This window comes from Marmota flaviventris, chromosome 2 (genome assembly GCF_047511675.1).
Source record: "Marmota flaviventris isolate mMarFla1 chromosome 2, mMarFla1.hap1, whole genome shotgun sequence".
Lineage (NCBI taxonomy): Eukaryota > Metazoa > Chordata > Mammalia > Rodentia > Sciuridae > Marmota > Marmota flaviventris.
Window position 1 is genome coordinate 203,493,438 of NC_092499.1, and position 13,218 is coordinate 203,506,655.

Here is a 13,218-nt window from a genome sequence, read left to right on the forward strand (position 1 = left end):
GGGTGGGACAGGACTTTTACCCTGGCAGGAAGCCACTTGCTTTCTTGCACAGGGACCATCTCATTGGAAATGCTGTTTATGGCATCAGCAACATTTGTATTGATAAAAATTGTTCCTGCATAACTTTTAGAACAACCTCCCATCTTTTCTTTTTCTTCATTGCACTGATTTGCCAGTGTTGGAAATGATGCAAGGTGGAAAAGCACACAGTACACCGTGACTAGGGTTAGTGCCTCCCGGTGGATGTGGGGCAGCCCAAGAGGAGTTCTCTGCTGCTCCTGAGTTGCCCCTGGAAGAACCTCCTGGGTGGGAGGCTCTTCCTCCCTGTAGCAGAGAGAGCCTGTGCACCAGGACTGGGCCTGTGTGCCTGCAGGCTATTCAGGGCCCTCCAGGAGCATTTCACTAGCTAGAGCTGGAAACACTGGTGTTTTTGGTTGCTCGGTGTCACGCAGAAGAGCATTTCTGGGAGAAGACATTTCACTCCCTCATTTGTGTTGTCTGGTCCCTAATGCTGCTTTGTTAAGGCAGGAGCTACTAACTAGGTGTGCAAAGTCAGCTGAGATGTGGTAATATCTTCTGATACCATGTGACAAAATGTTCCCCAGGAGTGACATTCCAAACACCCTTTCCACAGAACTCTCCAGTCTCTCACCAGGCATTTGCTAATGGACACATTATTTTTGCTTGGAACACCAGGGCTGCTGGGATGTCTTTGGACAGTTTTGTTCTTTCTGCTTAGATCTTGGTCAGGCCAGAAATGAGAGGTCTCTTCAGGGCTGAGCGGGGGGGGGGGGAGCATTGGAGGGGTGAACAGCTGTGCCCAAGCCCACATTGCAGTGGCTGTGCTTTGACCCCAGCACACCCCATGCGTTTGCCATCTCTGTCCCTGTCTAAGTCAGCGGTGTTGTTCCCTTTTTGCAGCCAAACCTTCCCCAAAGGCCTCCTCCCCTGAGGCACAGCCCCCCAGTAGTTATGTGAGGAGCACCCCACCCTCTTCTGCAGGCTTCGACTACTCACACGACGCTGAGGCTGCGCACATGGCCGCCACTGCCATCCTGAACCTCTCCACCCGCTGCTGGGAGATGCCAGAGAACCTCAGCACCAAGCCACAGGACCTACCCAGCAAGGTGGGCATGCTCTCTGCAGTTTCCCAGGAGGCGTGAGTGGGTGGGACTGCAGCCAGGCCCACCCACTCCCTGCAGGAGATGCTTCCAGGAATAGCTAGGGTCGAGTTGGCAATTCTCATACTTAACTTTACTCCTGGCCTTGGAGGGGCCTACTCTTGCAGGACCTCTCTTGTAGTGGGGATGCAGCAGCTGGTGTGAGGAGGGTTGGCCCTCACATGTGTTTTTCATCTTCCAACCTAGTCTGTGGACATTGAGGTGGATGAAAATGGAACACTGGACTTGAGCATGCACAAGCGCCGCCAGCGGGAGGGAGCTTTCCCTAGCAGCAGCAGCTGCAGCAGCAGCCCTGGTGTCAAGTCTCCCGACACCTCCCAGCGCCAGAGCAGCACCAGTGCTCCCAGCAGCTCCATGACCTCGCCCCAGTCCAGCCAGGCCTCCCGTCAGGATGAGTGGGACCGGCCCCTAGACTACACTAAGCCCAGCCGTCTACGAGAAGAGGAGCCTGATGAGGTAGGTGTGGGGCGGGCCGGCACAAGAGGGGGATCAGGTGGAGCAGCTGCTCACTTCCTAGAGGCTACGTACACCTCTTGGCTCTGGTAGGACTTTGGGGTCCCTTCCTTTGCACACAGGAGCCTTCGCCCTCTGGGCAGCTGGGACTCAGGGATTGCCCTCCAGGAAGGGTTTCTCCTGCTTAGCCATTTCAGCATTGTCCATCGACAGAAGTGGTCTTCTCACCTTGCAGAATGCATGGTCAGCACCAATGGGAACGGTCCTGGAGTGTGGGGAGGAGAGGGCATTATTTCAGATTCCATGGGGCTGATTTGGAGAAAGCTCAGGTTTCTTTGGTTTTGTGAGCCTCCCACCCACCTGAAAAACACATCTGCTATCCAGACAGGGTCTCAGCTACTGGGTTCCTTGGGCCAAGATAGTGAGTGACTTCCGCCTCAGATCCCCCTTGTATGTGAGGCCTCCATGGTGGGCAGTGGCCTGAGTCCCCCAGACCAGTACTAACCTGGTAAAGAGGAGGTAGCTCAAGCATTGGTGTTGGAGCTGTGGGGACTTCCCTTTCCCATCGTCCTATCTATCTGACATGTAAGATGAAGAGCCCTGGGCATGGGCTCACTGGGGCTTTTCCCCTAGGAGAGGGCCTCCCAAGGAACCGGACAGCTCCAAGGACACATAGGGTCCAGGCAGCATGAGGCCTGTAGGCTCCCCATACTTCTCCCTTTTCCAGACTCCTCTGGAGGGGATCCCAGAGGGATCTGCAGGGGATGGAGCCAAGTGCCCAAGGAGGCATGGGGAGGTGTGGTAAGGCCCCCTCCTGGCCCAACCCACTGTGAGCCAGGCTCCTCATTTGACCCGGGGGTGGGACTCAGGATCACCCATTTTATAGAGGGATAGACTGGGCTCCCTGACTAGGTCACATTGCCCCCATCAGATGTCAGGTCCTGGAGGAGGTGGCACAGGCTGAGTCCCCATTGGAGGGGACTGCACCTGGGACTGCCTCTGCCTGGTCACCTAAGGCCGATTTCCTCCCCAGGGTGGGCAGGAGCCCTGCCTGGTGGCATGTAGTATTCCCACTACCAGCTATTATCTGGAGGTCTAGAAGCTTCTGCACTCACACCCTACTCTCAGGACTCAACCTCCCACAAGCCCATGGCCTGACTTAGCCGCCAGCTGCCTTCTGGGCCCAGTGAGTTGGTGTTCTGGGCCCTCCTCTGCCCCTTTCTTGGCCTCTGCTCAGTGCTGGTCTCTCCAGGCTGCTTTGGTCCCCCTCTTCTCTTAACACATATTTTTGGGTCACATCTTTACCTCCAGGAATCAGTGACCATCTATAGGGTGACTCTGTTTCAGAGGTCCTAAATTCCCCCCACTGAAGCCTGTCTCACCAGTGGTGGCCGATCATCTACTCTGCATCAAGTAGCCTTGGCTCATCCCCAAACTCTGCCTCTTCCCCCACCCACCTCCTAGGCACAGGTCACCCCCAGAAGCGCCTCCTGAGTCCAGCCCTTCTGTCCCTCCATCTCTGTCCTGGATTCCTGACTCAGACCCTCCTGCCAGCCCTGCCTGAGGTCCCACACTGCCATAGCAGCCCATCCTTTCTGTCCCCAGGTACTCTAGTCCACTTGTGTCCATGGGGCTCTGGGAAAATCTCTTCCCCTCTATTTCTGGGAGCCCTCACATATCCTGAGGCTGGGCATGTTTGCCAAGGAGCTTCCTCCAACTGCTAGGGCAAATAAGTTTCTTTCCCTGAGCCTGTTCAGTGGAGCAAAGGCAGCACCAGTCTCTTGACCAGGTCTACTGCCAGTTCCTGAGTTGTCTGGCCCCATGGGCACTTCCTTATTACTGTCTCTCAGGTCTGCAGAAGCAGTGCCTGAACAGTGTACTGGGACCCATGGCAAGTGGGTGCCAGCCCTGGAATGGTGTAGCCGTCCTGCGGGACTTTGGCTGTCCCGACCCTGCTGGAGCCCTGTCCTTACTGGGAGGAGCTGTTTCTTGCCCATCTAAGTGTTGGTGAACTGTCTTCCAGAGCCTGTATTTAGCTGGTGACTTGTGAAGAACCACACTTGGTGGTGGTGGTGGTGGTGGGGTTACCAGGTCATAACAGATTGTCACCAGTGCAGCCTCCTAACTAGGGTCTGCGACATCTGGGCACCATCCTTGCCCGAGGATTCTTTTCCCAGGTGTTCATACTGTGGGGTGACCTGGTGGAGGTGGCCTGAGGACAGGCAGTACAGAATCCTGAATCTTGTTGTCCAGGAGCTCTGGTGTGGGATGGGTCCAGGCCACAAGATGCCCTCTGTGTTTCCTGGGGGAACTGGGCCTTTTCCCTCCTCCAAAAGGCAAGAATCCCAGGAAATGCCTCGTGGACACTGTCTTGAAAGGTCCCTCTCTCTCACTCACCGGGTTAGGTGCCCGGGCCTCCCCGCCAGCCGTTAAAACATCTCCCTGCTGGTTTTTTGCAGTCAGAGCCAGCAGCACATTCTTTTGCTTCTTCTGAAGCAGATGACCAGGAGGTGTCAGAAGAGAACTTTGAAGAGCGGAAGTACCCAGGAGAAGTCACCCTGACCAACTTCAAGCTGAAGTTTCTCTCTAAGGACATAAAGAAGGAGCTGCTCACGTAAGCTGTCACCCCTGCCGTCTGGGAGGAGCAGGCCTGGTCATCACCTACAGCAGCTGGGTTGTCTCAGTTCAGGGCCTCTCCTGCCTGGCTCCACCACCTTCAGCCAGGCAGCCCTCATGGTGACAGACATTTCCTGTTACTGCTGTGCTGGGCATTAATGTGATCCTCTAAAGCAATTAAGAACAAGGAAGAGTCTTTGGCCAGCCTGCAGAGCAGGACAGAGCAGAGCAGGACGGGGACCAAGGAGTCACGAACAGAAACTCCACAGGAACCCTCGGTGCAACAGAGGCCCAGCCCTCTCTCCACAGCTAGACCCCTGCCTGGGCCCAGAGCACACTGCCTGGTCTCCACCCTCAGCTCCAGCAGCCACTGTTTCACCCCAGACTGCCAACCACCTTCTTCCCCTAGAGGATTGTGGGGGGCTGTGCCTGGCACCTGTGCCAGAGTGACCCGGTCCTCCTCTCCCCACCCAGAGCCCCACTCATGCATGCCCTTCTGCCTTGGGGCTGACCTTCCCTGGGTGCTGGTCCCAGGTTCTTATCCTTAGGGGAGGACATGCTGCTTCAGGAGCTGAAGTGGGAAGGGCCCTGCCTACGTGTCCAGACATGAGCACACACAGCACCTGTGCTAAGGCTCAGCACCTGTGCTTCGGAGGCATCTTAACTTCAAGTCCAGCTTTTCCTTCTTGAGTTAAGCTGTGGGGCAAGCTTCCAGTCTGGGGCGAGGGCTCTCCCCCGGGGGCTGGGGGGCCAGGAGGAGGCCTGGCCGCCCACTGCAGCACCTGCAGTGCACGTCGTGCTGGGTTCTGATGCTCTTTTTCCTTTGTCCAGTTGTCCCACCCCTGGCTGTGACGGCAGTGGCCACATCACTGGGAACTATGCCTCCCACCGCAGGTTCGTCCCCTGCTCCTCTGGCCGGGCCATGGTGCTTTCTGGGGGGTCTTCCTCTTCTCCTTCTCTGCTCCCCCTCTGTGGCTTACCCCGTATCCCATCTCTTCTCTTTCAGCCTCTCTGGTTGCCCTCTTGCTGACAAGAGCCTCAGAAACCTCATGGCTGCCCACTCTGCTGACCTCAAGTATGTTTGCGCTCCCTGACCCCCTGTCTCTTGGGCAGTTCCCTTGCTTTGCTCTTTCCTTCATGAGGCTCCTGCCAAAGTCAGCTCTCTCCAAGATGCCACCTGGGCTGGTCACTGCTCTCCTGGAGTGGGCAGGGGCCATGCCCGAGGAAGGGCTGCTTCTGCCTGGCTGGGGCTGCGCTGCCACCTGTGGCCCTGCTCTGGTACTGCCATTGCTTCTCCCCTGGGCTGGAGCCAGGGCTGACACAGCTTCCTGCACAGTCCTGGCCCCTCCCCAGCCTCTCTGGAGGGTCCCACAGGGCTGCCTGGGTCTGCTTTGTCCATAGCCCTAGAGATCTAAAGAAAGGCCAGAACTGGCTGTGGCTTACCAGTCCTGCCATGACTAGTGGCTGCAGGCTGTGCTGCTCTTGCTGAGTGAAATGGAATCAGTGGTGCAAGAGAGCTCCTTGCTTCCTTCTCCTGCAACCCTCAGCTGCTCTGTTCTGTCCCAGCACCTCCCAGTGTTTCCCCTCCCTGCTCTTGCCTTCTCTGCTGGCCCCTTTTCTGCTTCTGCACCTCCCTGCCCCTAACACGTGGCAGGCAGGCCCTGTGGGCACCAGCCAGCTGCTTGAGGTGTCCTGCACACGTGACGCAGGCACCCAGAGGTTTCAAGGCATCTGTCCTCTTGGGATTGGAGTTGGAAACAGTTGTTTCCTTTGGCTCTCAGGCTTTTGGCTGAGCTGTGACATTATAGACCCCATGACCCTGATCTGCAGGGACCTCATCCTGGGCCCCAGGGCTGAGTGGAGGCCTTGGCAGAAGGAGGTGTCACTCTCATTTCTGTAGTTTATGTCCCTGGGACTGGCCCACCCTCCTGTGGGCTTTATATCAGGAGACCCTGAATCCAGGTCAAGACTCCCTTGCTTGGTCTTGGGGCCAGAGAGAAGCTGGACATAGCCTTTGGGATGAGGAGCAGAGTGTGAAGGCTTCAGGAGAGCAGGGCTGGTTTAGGGTAGGACTGGAATCCTGGGTCTCCAGCTCCCACCCTGCAGCCTTGTCTCTAGCCCCTGTGGAGGAGAGTGTCCCACTGGGTTTCCTTCTGAGAGTGAACAGCAGGTGTGCACCTAGGTGGGCTTACACATTTACTCATTAACTCTCTGCCCCACCATTTCTGGGCCTGGAAACCCAAAGTGGGAGCACTAAGTTCTGCAGCCTTGGGGCTCCCACACCACCCATCTCTTGCCATCTTTCTTATATTCTGTTTTCCTTTCCAATTCTGCTTTCTTTTCTCATGATGATGGTTTTCATATCCTAAGCTAGTCAATGCTCCTGGCTGATGAAGGAAACTTGCATGATCCTGTCAGGAGATAGTTGCTGGGAAGTCAGGGTCCTCCTGAGACTGAGAATCTGTGAACTTTAACACAAAACTTCAGTAGAAATAGCAGCAAAAATTCTCCCTTGTGTGTAATGAGCTGCTCAGCCTCAGCAAGGCATGGGAGGAGGGGGGCTGATGTGCCCCACTCCCCAGAGCTTCTCTTTGCTCTGGAGGTCTTTCTGGGGTGCCATCACCTGTTTCTCTCTGACCACAGTGTGGCCTGGTGATTGTGGGTGGTGGTGGCGGGGTCCTCCATGCCTCTGTTCCCTGGTGCACTCTTTATCCTCCTGAGTGGGTGTTGCTCTGGCAAGGTTGGGGAAGATGAGTCTTTTGGTGGCTTCCCTCTCAACACATGCAAAGACTCTTAAGAGGATTTTTCCCCATAAGAGAAGCCCACAGGCACTTGTTCCCCTTTCTGTGTGACTGTGTGCCCAGGAGTTGTGTTTGAGGAGTCCAGGGGGAGCCACACATCTGCAGGACCTGGGAGGCTCTGCACAGGGCAAGGTCACTCCTAAAGCCCTCAGATGGGGTCACAGTATGTGCTACCCACACAGAACATGTCCATCAGGCATGGATTCTTTTGCCCAGACAAGGCAACTGGAGACAAGTGGTGGGAGGGGTGGTGGGGGCTCCAGTTCCTGTGACTGACCCTGTACAGCTCATAGGAGCATATTTAGGACAACTGCCCTTCTGATGCTGTGAACACTGTCTTCTCCTGGACACAACTCTTGGGAAAAGCCATTGTATCAGGCCTCAGCAAGAAGTGCAGGATAGCCCTGCCATGGGTCAAGTACCTGCTTCCCTGTGGGAGTCATGGGCCCAGTTGAGACTCACCAGGACCAATGGGTGTGTCTACACGTCACCACTGGTGCCACTCATCTCTGCCTATAAGCCTGGGTCTGCCACCCTGGCCACCAAGTGACCACCACCATTAGTGTACACCTGAGGTCTGCCAGATGCTTCTCTGGTGCAGAGTGCCAGAAATAGCACTCACCTGGCCTGCAGGCCAGCACCCTCACAAGGGGGTGAAGTGCAGAGCAGATCCAAAGGGGAGATAGGCCCACCTGCTGAGTCAGCCCTCCTCCCCATCCTAACACCTGCCAGGGCTAACATTTTATTTTGGTTGTCATTTGGGAGAAAATAAGAACATCCACGCTTATAATACTAGGGTGTTATTTTACCATCTTATATGATGTGTTCATCAAACATTTTGGGGTGTATAAAGTTGGACTTCTGTGTTTTGTGTCTTCCCTTCTTACCCTGTGGTAGTAACCAACACAAAGTCACTGGTTACGTGAGTTCTGCACACACTGCACCGGGATCAGTCCTGCAGCAGCCACATGGCAGGTGCTCAGTGAGCACCCGTTGGTTTCCCTGAGCCCCAGTGCATTCTCCCTGAGAGCAAGGCCACAGTGCAGCTGGGAGGACAGAGCTGTCTCAGGAGCAAGGTGTGCCCTTTGAGCCCTTGTGTTTAAAGTTAGGGCTCAGGTGCACTCTGGATGCTTCTAATCTAGATTAGAGCCAGATAAATGGCCAAGATGGAGTCCATCTTTGCTTTTGGATACAGTGGCCCCCACACCTCACCTTGGTGCCTAGTGTACAGCTGGGCCCCTTGGGCTTCCCTCCTCAGCCTTCCAGATCACCCCCACCCCTGCTCCTGGGAAAATGGGAAAAATGCTAAGGCCTCGAGATGACCCTGTCGATGCCCATTGTTGGCAGAAGCAGGCTGGGTGTGTGGCTGTTAAAGGAGGGCAGCTCCTCGGGGGCCCTGGGCTGGGAAGGCGATCTGCTTCCTCAAGGGCCAGGCCTAGAGAGGTGAACACCATCTCAGGCTCCATGCTCATCTCACTTTCCCCTTCAGGTGCCCCACACCGGGCTGTGACGGCTCTGGCCATATAACAGGGAACTACGCTTCACATCGGAGGTAAGTTAGGGACCTGCAGCAGGGTGGGGTATGTGTGGGGCCTCTGTCCTAGACAAATTTCTAAAGTTTAGAACAAGGCACTCTTAATGTCGCTACTGATCAGAGCTCTTTTCCATCTATCTGAATTATTGGTACATCTGGAACCTGGTCAAGTGGCCCCTTGCAGTGTGAGATAAAGACAAAGGGTCAAGGCTAGAGGCTCATGAAGGTGCTTCCCATTCCTGACTCTATTGCCCTATGCAAAGGCTCTGTGTCCGTGGACTGTGCTCCAAATGACTGATTGACTGATTGATCTGCCCTGGCTTCTTTCTGCCCTGCAGGGGTCCCAGAGCTCGAGGGGATGGGATGGGATGGATGGCAAGGGAGCTGCTGTTCTGGGACTGAGGTGGCATTTCTCCTCTTTTAAAACCAGCTTGTCAGGCTGCCCACGTGCCAAGAAGAGTGGACTTAAGGTGGCACCCACCAAGGATGACAAGGAGGACCCTGAGCTGATGAAGTACGTTTGGTCATCCTGGCTTCTGCACTGCTGTGCAGAATGGAGATTTTCCTATGTATTATGATTTTAGAAAACCAAACTCATTCTAGATTTCCCTTTCATTGTAACTGGCATTCAAACTGATCAATGGCAATCTTCTTTTTATGAAGTGCTCAAACCCAGTGCGTCAATGCCTGGGTATTGTAGTGAGGGCACGTGTGACAGTCCCTCTCTGGGCTCAGCTCAGGTTGGAGGTGTTTAATGGGGCAGGCTGAGTGTCCTGTCGCCTCAGGCTGGCCACAGGTGCCCATGGGCCTTGCAATCTGCACAGCTTTTCTCTGGCAGGAAAAGTCAGGTGCAGATTCAGGAGAGGAGGATGGTTAGGGGGCCATCAAGTCTTTGAATCCTGTGTGTTCACCAACCTGCTCACCTGTGCAAAGCCAGGAGTGGGAAAGTCTGGGAGTGTTGAAAGTAGGAATCAGACCCTACTGTGGGGAGGAAAGAAGACATCCTTAACCTTAGATGACCCAGGTCCCTGAGGTAGAAAGGCTGCCTGCTCACTGGGCAGAGCGGGGCTCACCTGTTTTGGGGGGTCTGGCATCATTGCAGGCTTGTTCTCTCTGTAGGGAACTAGTCCCCTGCACTGTCTACTTGCAGGCGGAGGCCATGCTGTGCTGCAGGCTCCAACAGGGGGACTCACTGGCCAACCTGCCAAAGTGGGCAATGGGTCCCCTCCAGGATAACAGTGGAATGGCTCTGGCCACCTGGTTGATACGAGTCTTGGGGTTGGTTGGTTGGGGCAGGTCCTGAGGGCTCACAGGAAGCAAGCCTGCCCAGGTTGTGTCACTTGCTGGGCCACACACAACCAGGCATCTCACAGAGGGGCACCTGGACCCGAGGTTCCAGTGCTCCTCTTCAGAGCTTGCCCCAGCTATTCCTGAACATTTACTTCGCCACAGAGAAGGGGCCTAAAGCAGTGTCACATCCTTCAGAAGGGGATGCCCCCACCAGCTGCTTGGTCTAGTAAGATGTAGTTACTCAATTATTACAGTAAACAGCCATATTGACAGTGTAAAATGCGTGGTTGTTAGTATCATAAGTCTGGCATGATAAATGCTTGGGTGGAGAAAATACTTTTCCTCCTGAGAGTCCAAGAGCTGCCCGTGACCCTACAAACACATTGCTTTTATATATTCAGCAAAGACCCTGCTGGCAGGGGTATCACAAATGAGTTGTGCTGCATTTTCAAATGATTAAAATCAAGATCAGCATTTTTCAAATTAACTGGAAAAAATGATCTTCCTCCTTCTAATGTGCTATCAACTTTGCTTTTTGAAAAGCAAGAGTTCTGCAGACAAGTGGAGCTTGTGACCTTTAGAAACTGTCCAGCATTTGCAGGATGGACAGAGTTCCTAATGGTTCCACAGCACGTCCATTTCATAGGGCCTCCCCTCAGCCATAAACCTTAACCATATTTATAATTAACCACCATCTTTTAGTAAATGCAGACCAAAGCAGAAACTTTAATGGATGCACCATGTCCTGCTGAGAGAAGGGATTTTGTTAGCAGGCATGAGCCGTGCTTTTGCAAGGCTGTGGAGGAAGAGCTCCAATTTATGTTTGCCTGTTGGAAGATAAGTCTTGTCAGCACTTTGTGGTGAACCCCGGTTGCCACCACTTTATAACTGGTCAAGAAGTTGACAGCTGTTCCGGTGTGGGGGTCAGGACCTGCTCTCTCTGCCCACCTGGAGGAGGTCTGTGCCACCAGCCACACTGCATCTGACTTGTGAAATGTTCCTCTGGTCCCTGCTGTCTTGGCTCCATTTCTCATGTCAAACCACATGCAGTTTCTGGGCCCCACCATCTACTCCAAGAAACCAACTCACCTGAGAAGCATGGAAACCCTCTGGCTCAGTGCCCCACGTATTTCTCTACACAAAGTCACGTGATGTCTCTGAAGATTTGATACCAGGTTTTAAGAGAAAGAAATCATGCCTGAAATAACCCTCATGAATGCCATTCTAGGGAGAGTTAGAGTTTTGCAACAAAGTGGTTAGAAAGAATCCAGACTGAACTGCACGGAGCAACTGCAACACACCTTCATTTGGTCCCTGGATCTTGTGAGGCTAGGTACTTGTCAGTTGCCTCCTCTTGGCCCAAGCCCTCAACCTCAGTCTTGGCCATGCCAGGCCAGGCATCCTCAGGCCCTATGGCTGGGAGGCATCCAGGTTCGAGGGGCTGAACATTAAATGTGAACCCCCACCAAAGCCCTCCTGGGAGCCCTGGGCGGAGTCCCTGCTCTAGACTAGAAGCTGAGGTGTCCTTTCACGGGCCCAGTGGACATCCTACATTGTCTTACGCTGGGCGGCCAGATGAGTGAGAAGGGGAGGAGAGGCAAGAGACGGGCAGTGTGGACAGAAGAGGAAGAAGAACCCTAGAAAAGATGGCTGGGAAGTTGTCTACATGGGTGGCCTTTGAGATGAGGCCACAAGTGTGGGACAAGGTCCTGGAACTGCCCTCCCTACTAGCACTGGGAGGCAGTGAGCTCCTACTGGGCAATGTTGCCCTGTGCCGTGCCCTCCCCGCTCCCACAACAGGAGCCTCTGCTGATAGCCCTCTATCCTCCTGAGGGTGTCCTGCCTCCTGACTTCTCTGTGCCCCAAGACCACTATAAAACAGGGCAGTGATGCCTCTTGGGTCCTGTACCCCTTTTCAGGCATTCTCACACACTGTGAGTGTGTGACAGACCATCAGGATGAACTTTGTTGGTGGGAGAAAACTGAGAACTGTCAGGTTGAGAATCTGGTCTGGGTCAGGTGTTGGTTTCTGGGTGACTGGGCCCCTAAATCTCCCTGGTCCACATCCCTCCCTGAGGTGTGAGGACAGACACTCAGACAGGGTCCCACATGGTGTGCCTGGGGCATTTTTCATTCTGTACTTATGTAATTTACGTAAAGGGTTCTGCTCCTCTCCCTGAACATGTGGAGCAGAGGAAAAGCCACTCTTGGGCAGCCACGGGCAAGACGATTATGGGATATCTAAGCTTGTGTTTCCGGGACAACCATGGATGCCATGCCTGGCCTCAGTGACGGCAGGCCCCTGCTACCCCTGGCTGTCCCCTGATTTGCAGCCAAGCAGGGGCTCTGAGGCCAAGAGAGAGAGGGAAGGCAGGCCATGTGGCCTTCGATTCTTACCTGGAAGGCCAGGCTCTTCTCTAGGCTCCAGGACTCTGCTGTCCTCCTGCCTCACTTAGGAGCTGGTGGGTCTCCGAGTTCCCCCGACACCAGTGCCTCTGTGGTCACCTCAGCCTTTTTATGTCCAGGTGCCCGGTTCCAGGCTGTGTGGGGCTTGGTCACATCAGTGGCAAATATGCCTCTCACAGAAGTGCATCTGGCTGCCCTCTGGCCGCCCGGAGGCAGAAAGAGGGCTCCCTCAATGGCTCGTCCTTCTCCTGGAAGGCGCTGAAGAACGAGGGGCCAACTTGCCCCACCCCAGGCTGTGATGGCTCTGGCCATGCCAACGGGAGCTTCCTCACCCACCGGAGGTAACTGTCCCACACACTCTGCCTCTATGTCAGCAATCAGGAACTCTGGTGTTGGGCCGGGACAAGGCTCCTGGGGGGAGGGAGAAAGGCTCACTGTGGCCAGTAGCTCCCTGAGGAAGAAGCGAGGCCATATGGGCAGCTGCCCAGGGGAAGCCCACAAAGGCTCTGTTGGTGCCGATGGCGTTTATGTTGCTTTCCCCTTGTGTCTGCTCTGGTAGCTGCTCTCCAGGCCCCGAGGGAGGCTCTCTAGGCTGGAGTCACACTTAGACAGTCCATGTCTGAGAAAATTTTCTTTTAGGCTGTCAACTTTCAAGAAAAAATGTCTCCTATCCTGCCCCTTTCACTGGGGCCCCTTATCTGAACTTTGGGCAGAGACGCTGCTTTTCCGGGATCGGGTGACTAGACCCCTTCTTGCCTGGCCGTGGGCCTGGGTAGTGCTCTTGTTCTCACCTACCTGAGGGACAGGGCCTTGCTCCATCGTCTTTCCTTCCTGTTTGTGCTGGTGTCACAGTGGTGGTTGGGGAGCATAGGGTCAGTGACTAGTCCTGTTACAAGTCCCTTTCCCTGCCCTTCCACTTCCTTCTTCTCCCCTCCAC

At 54.7% G+C, this 13,218-nt stretch overlaps 1 protein-coding gene across 1 annotated transcript in view; it reads left to right on the plus strand.

Annotated features, from left to right (window-relative positions):
* Positions 1 to 13,218, plus strand: part of Myt1 (myelin transcription factor 1) — a 34,561-nt gene that overhangs the window by 15,344 nt on the left and 5,999 nt on the right. The window contains exons 10-17 of the mRNA XM_027954288.2: positions 1,003 to 1,127; positions 1,368 to 1,637; positions 4,094 to 4,248; positions 5,082 to 5,144; positions 5,257 to 5,325; positions 8,541 to 8,603; positions 9,016 to 9,099; positions 12,401 to 12,622. Coding sequence (XP_027810089.2) covers positions 1,003 to 1,127; positions 1,368 to 1,637; positions 4,094 to 4,248; positions 5,082 to 5,144; positions 5,257 to 5,325; positions 8,541 to 8,603; positions 9,016 to 9,099; positions 12,401 to 12,622 — 1,051 coding nt within the window. The remainder of the gene's footprint in view (positions 1 to 1,002; positions 1,128 to 1,367; positions 1,638 to 4,093; positions 4,249 to 5,081; positions 5,145 to 5,256; positions 5,326 to 8,540; positions 8,604 to 9,015; positions 9,100 to 12,400; positions 12,623 to 13,218) is intronic.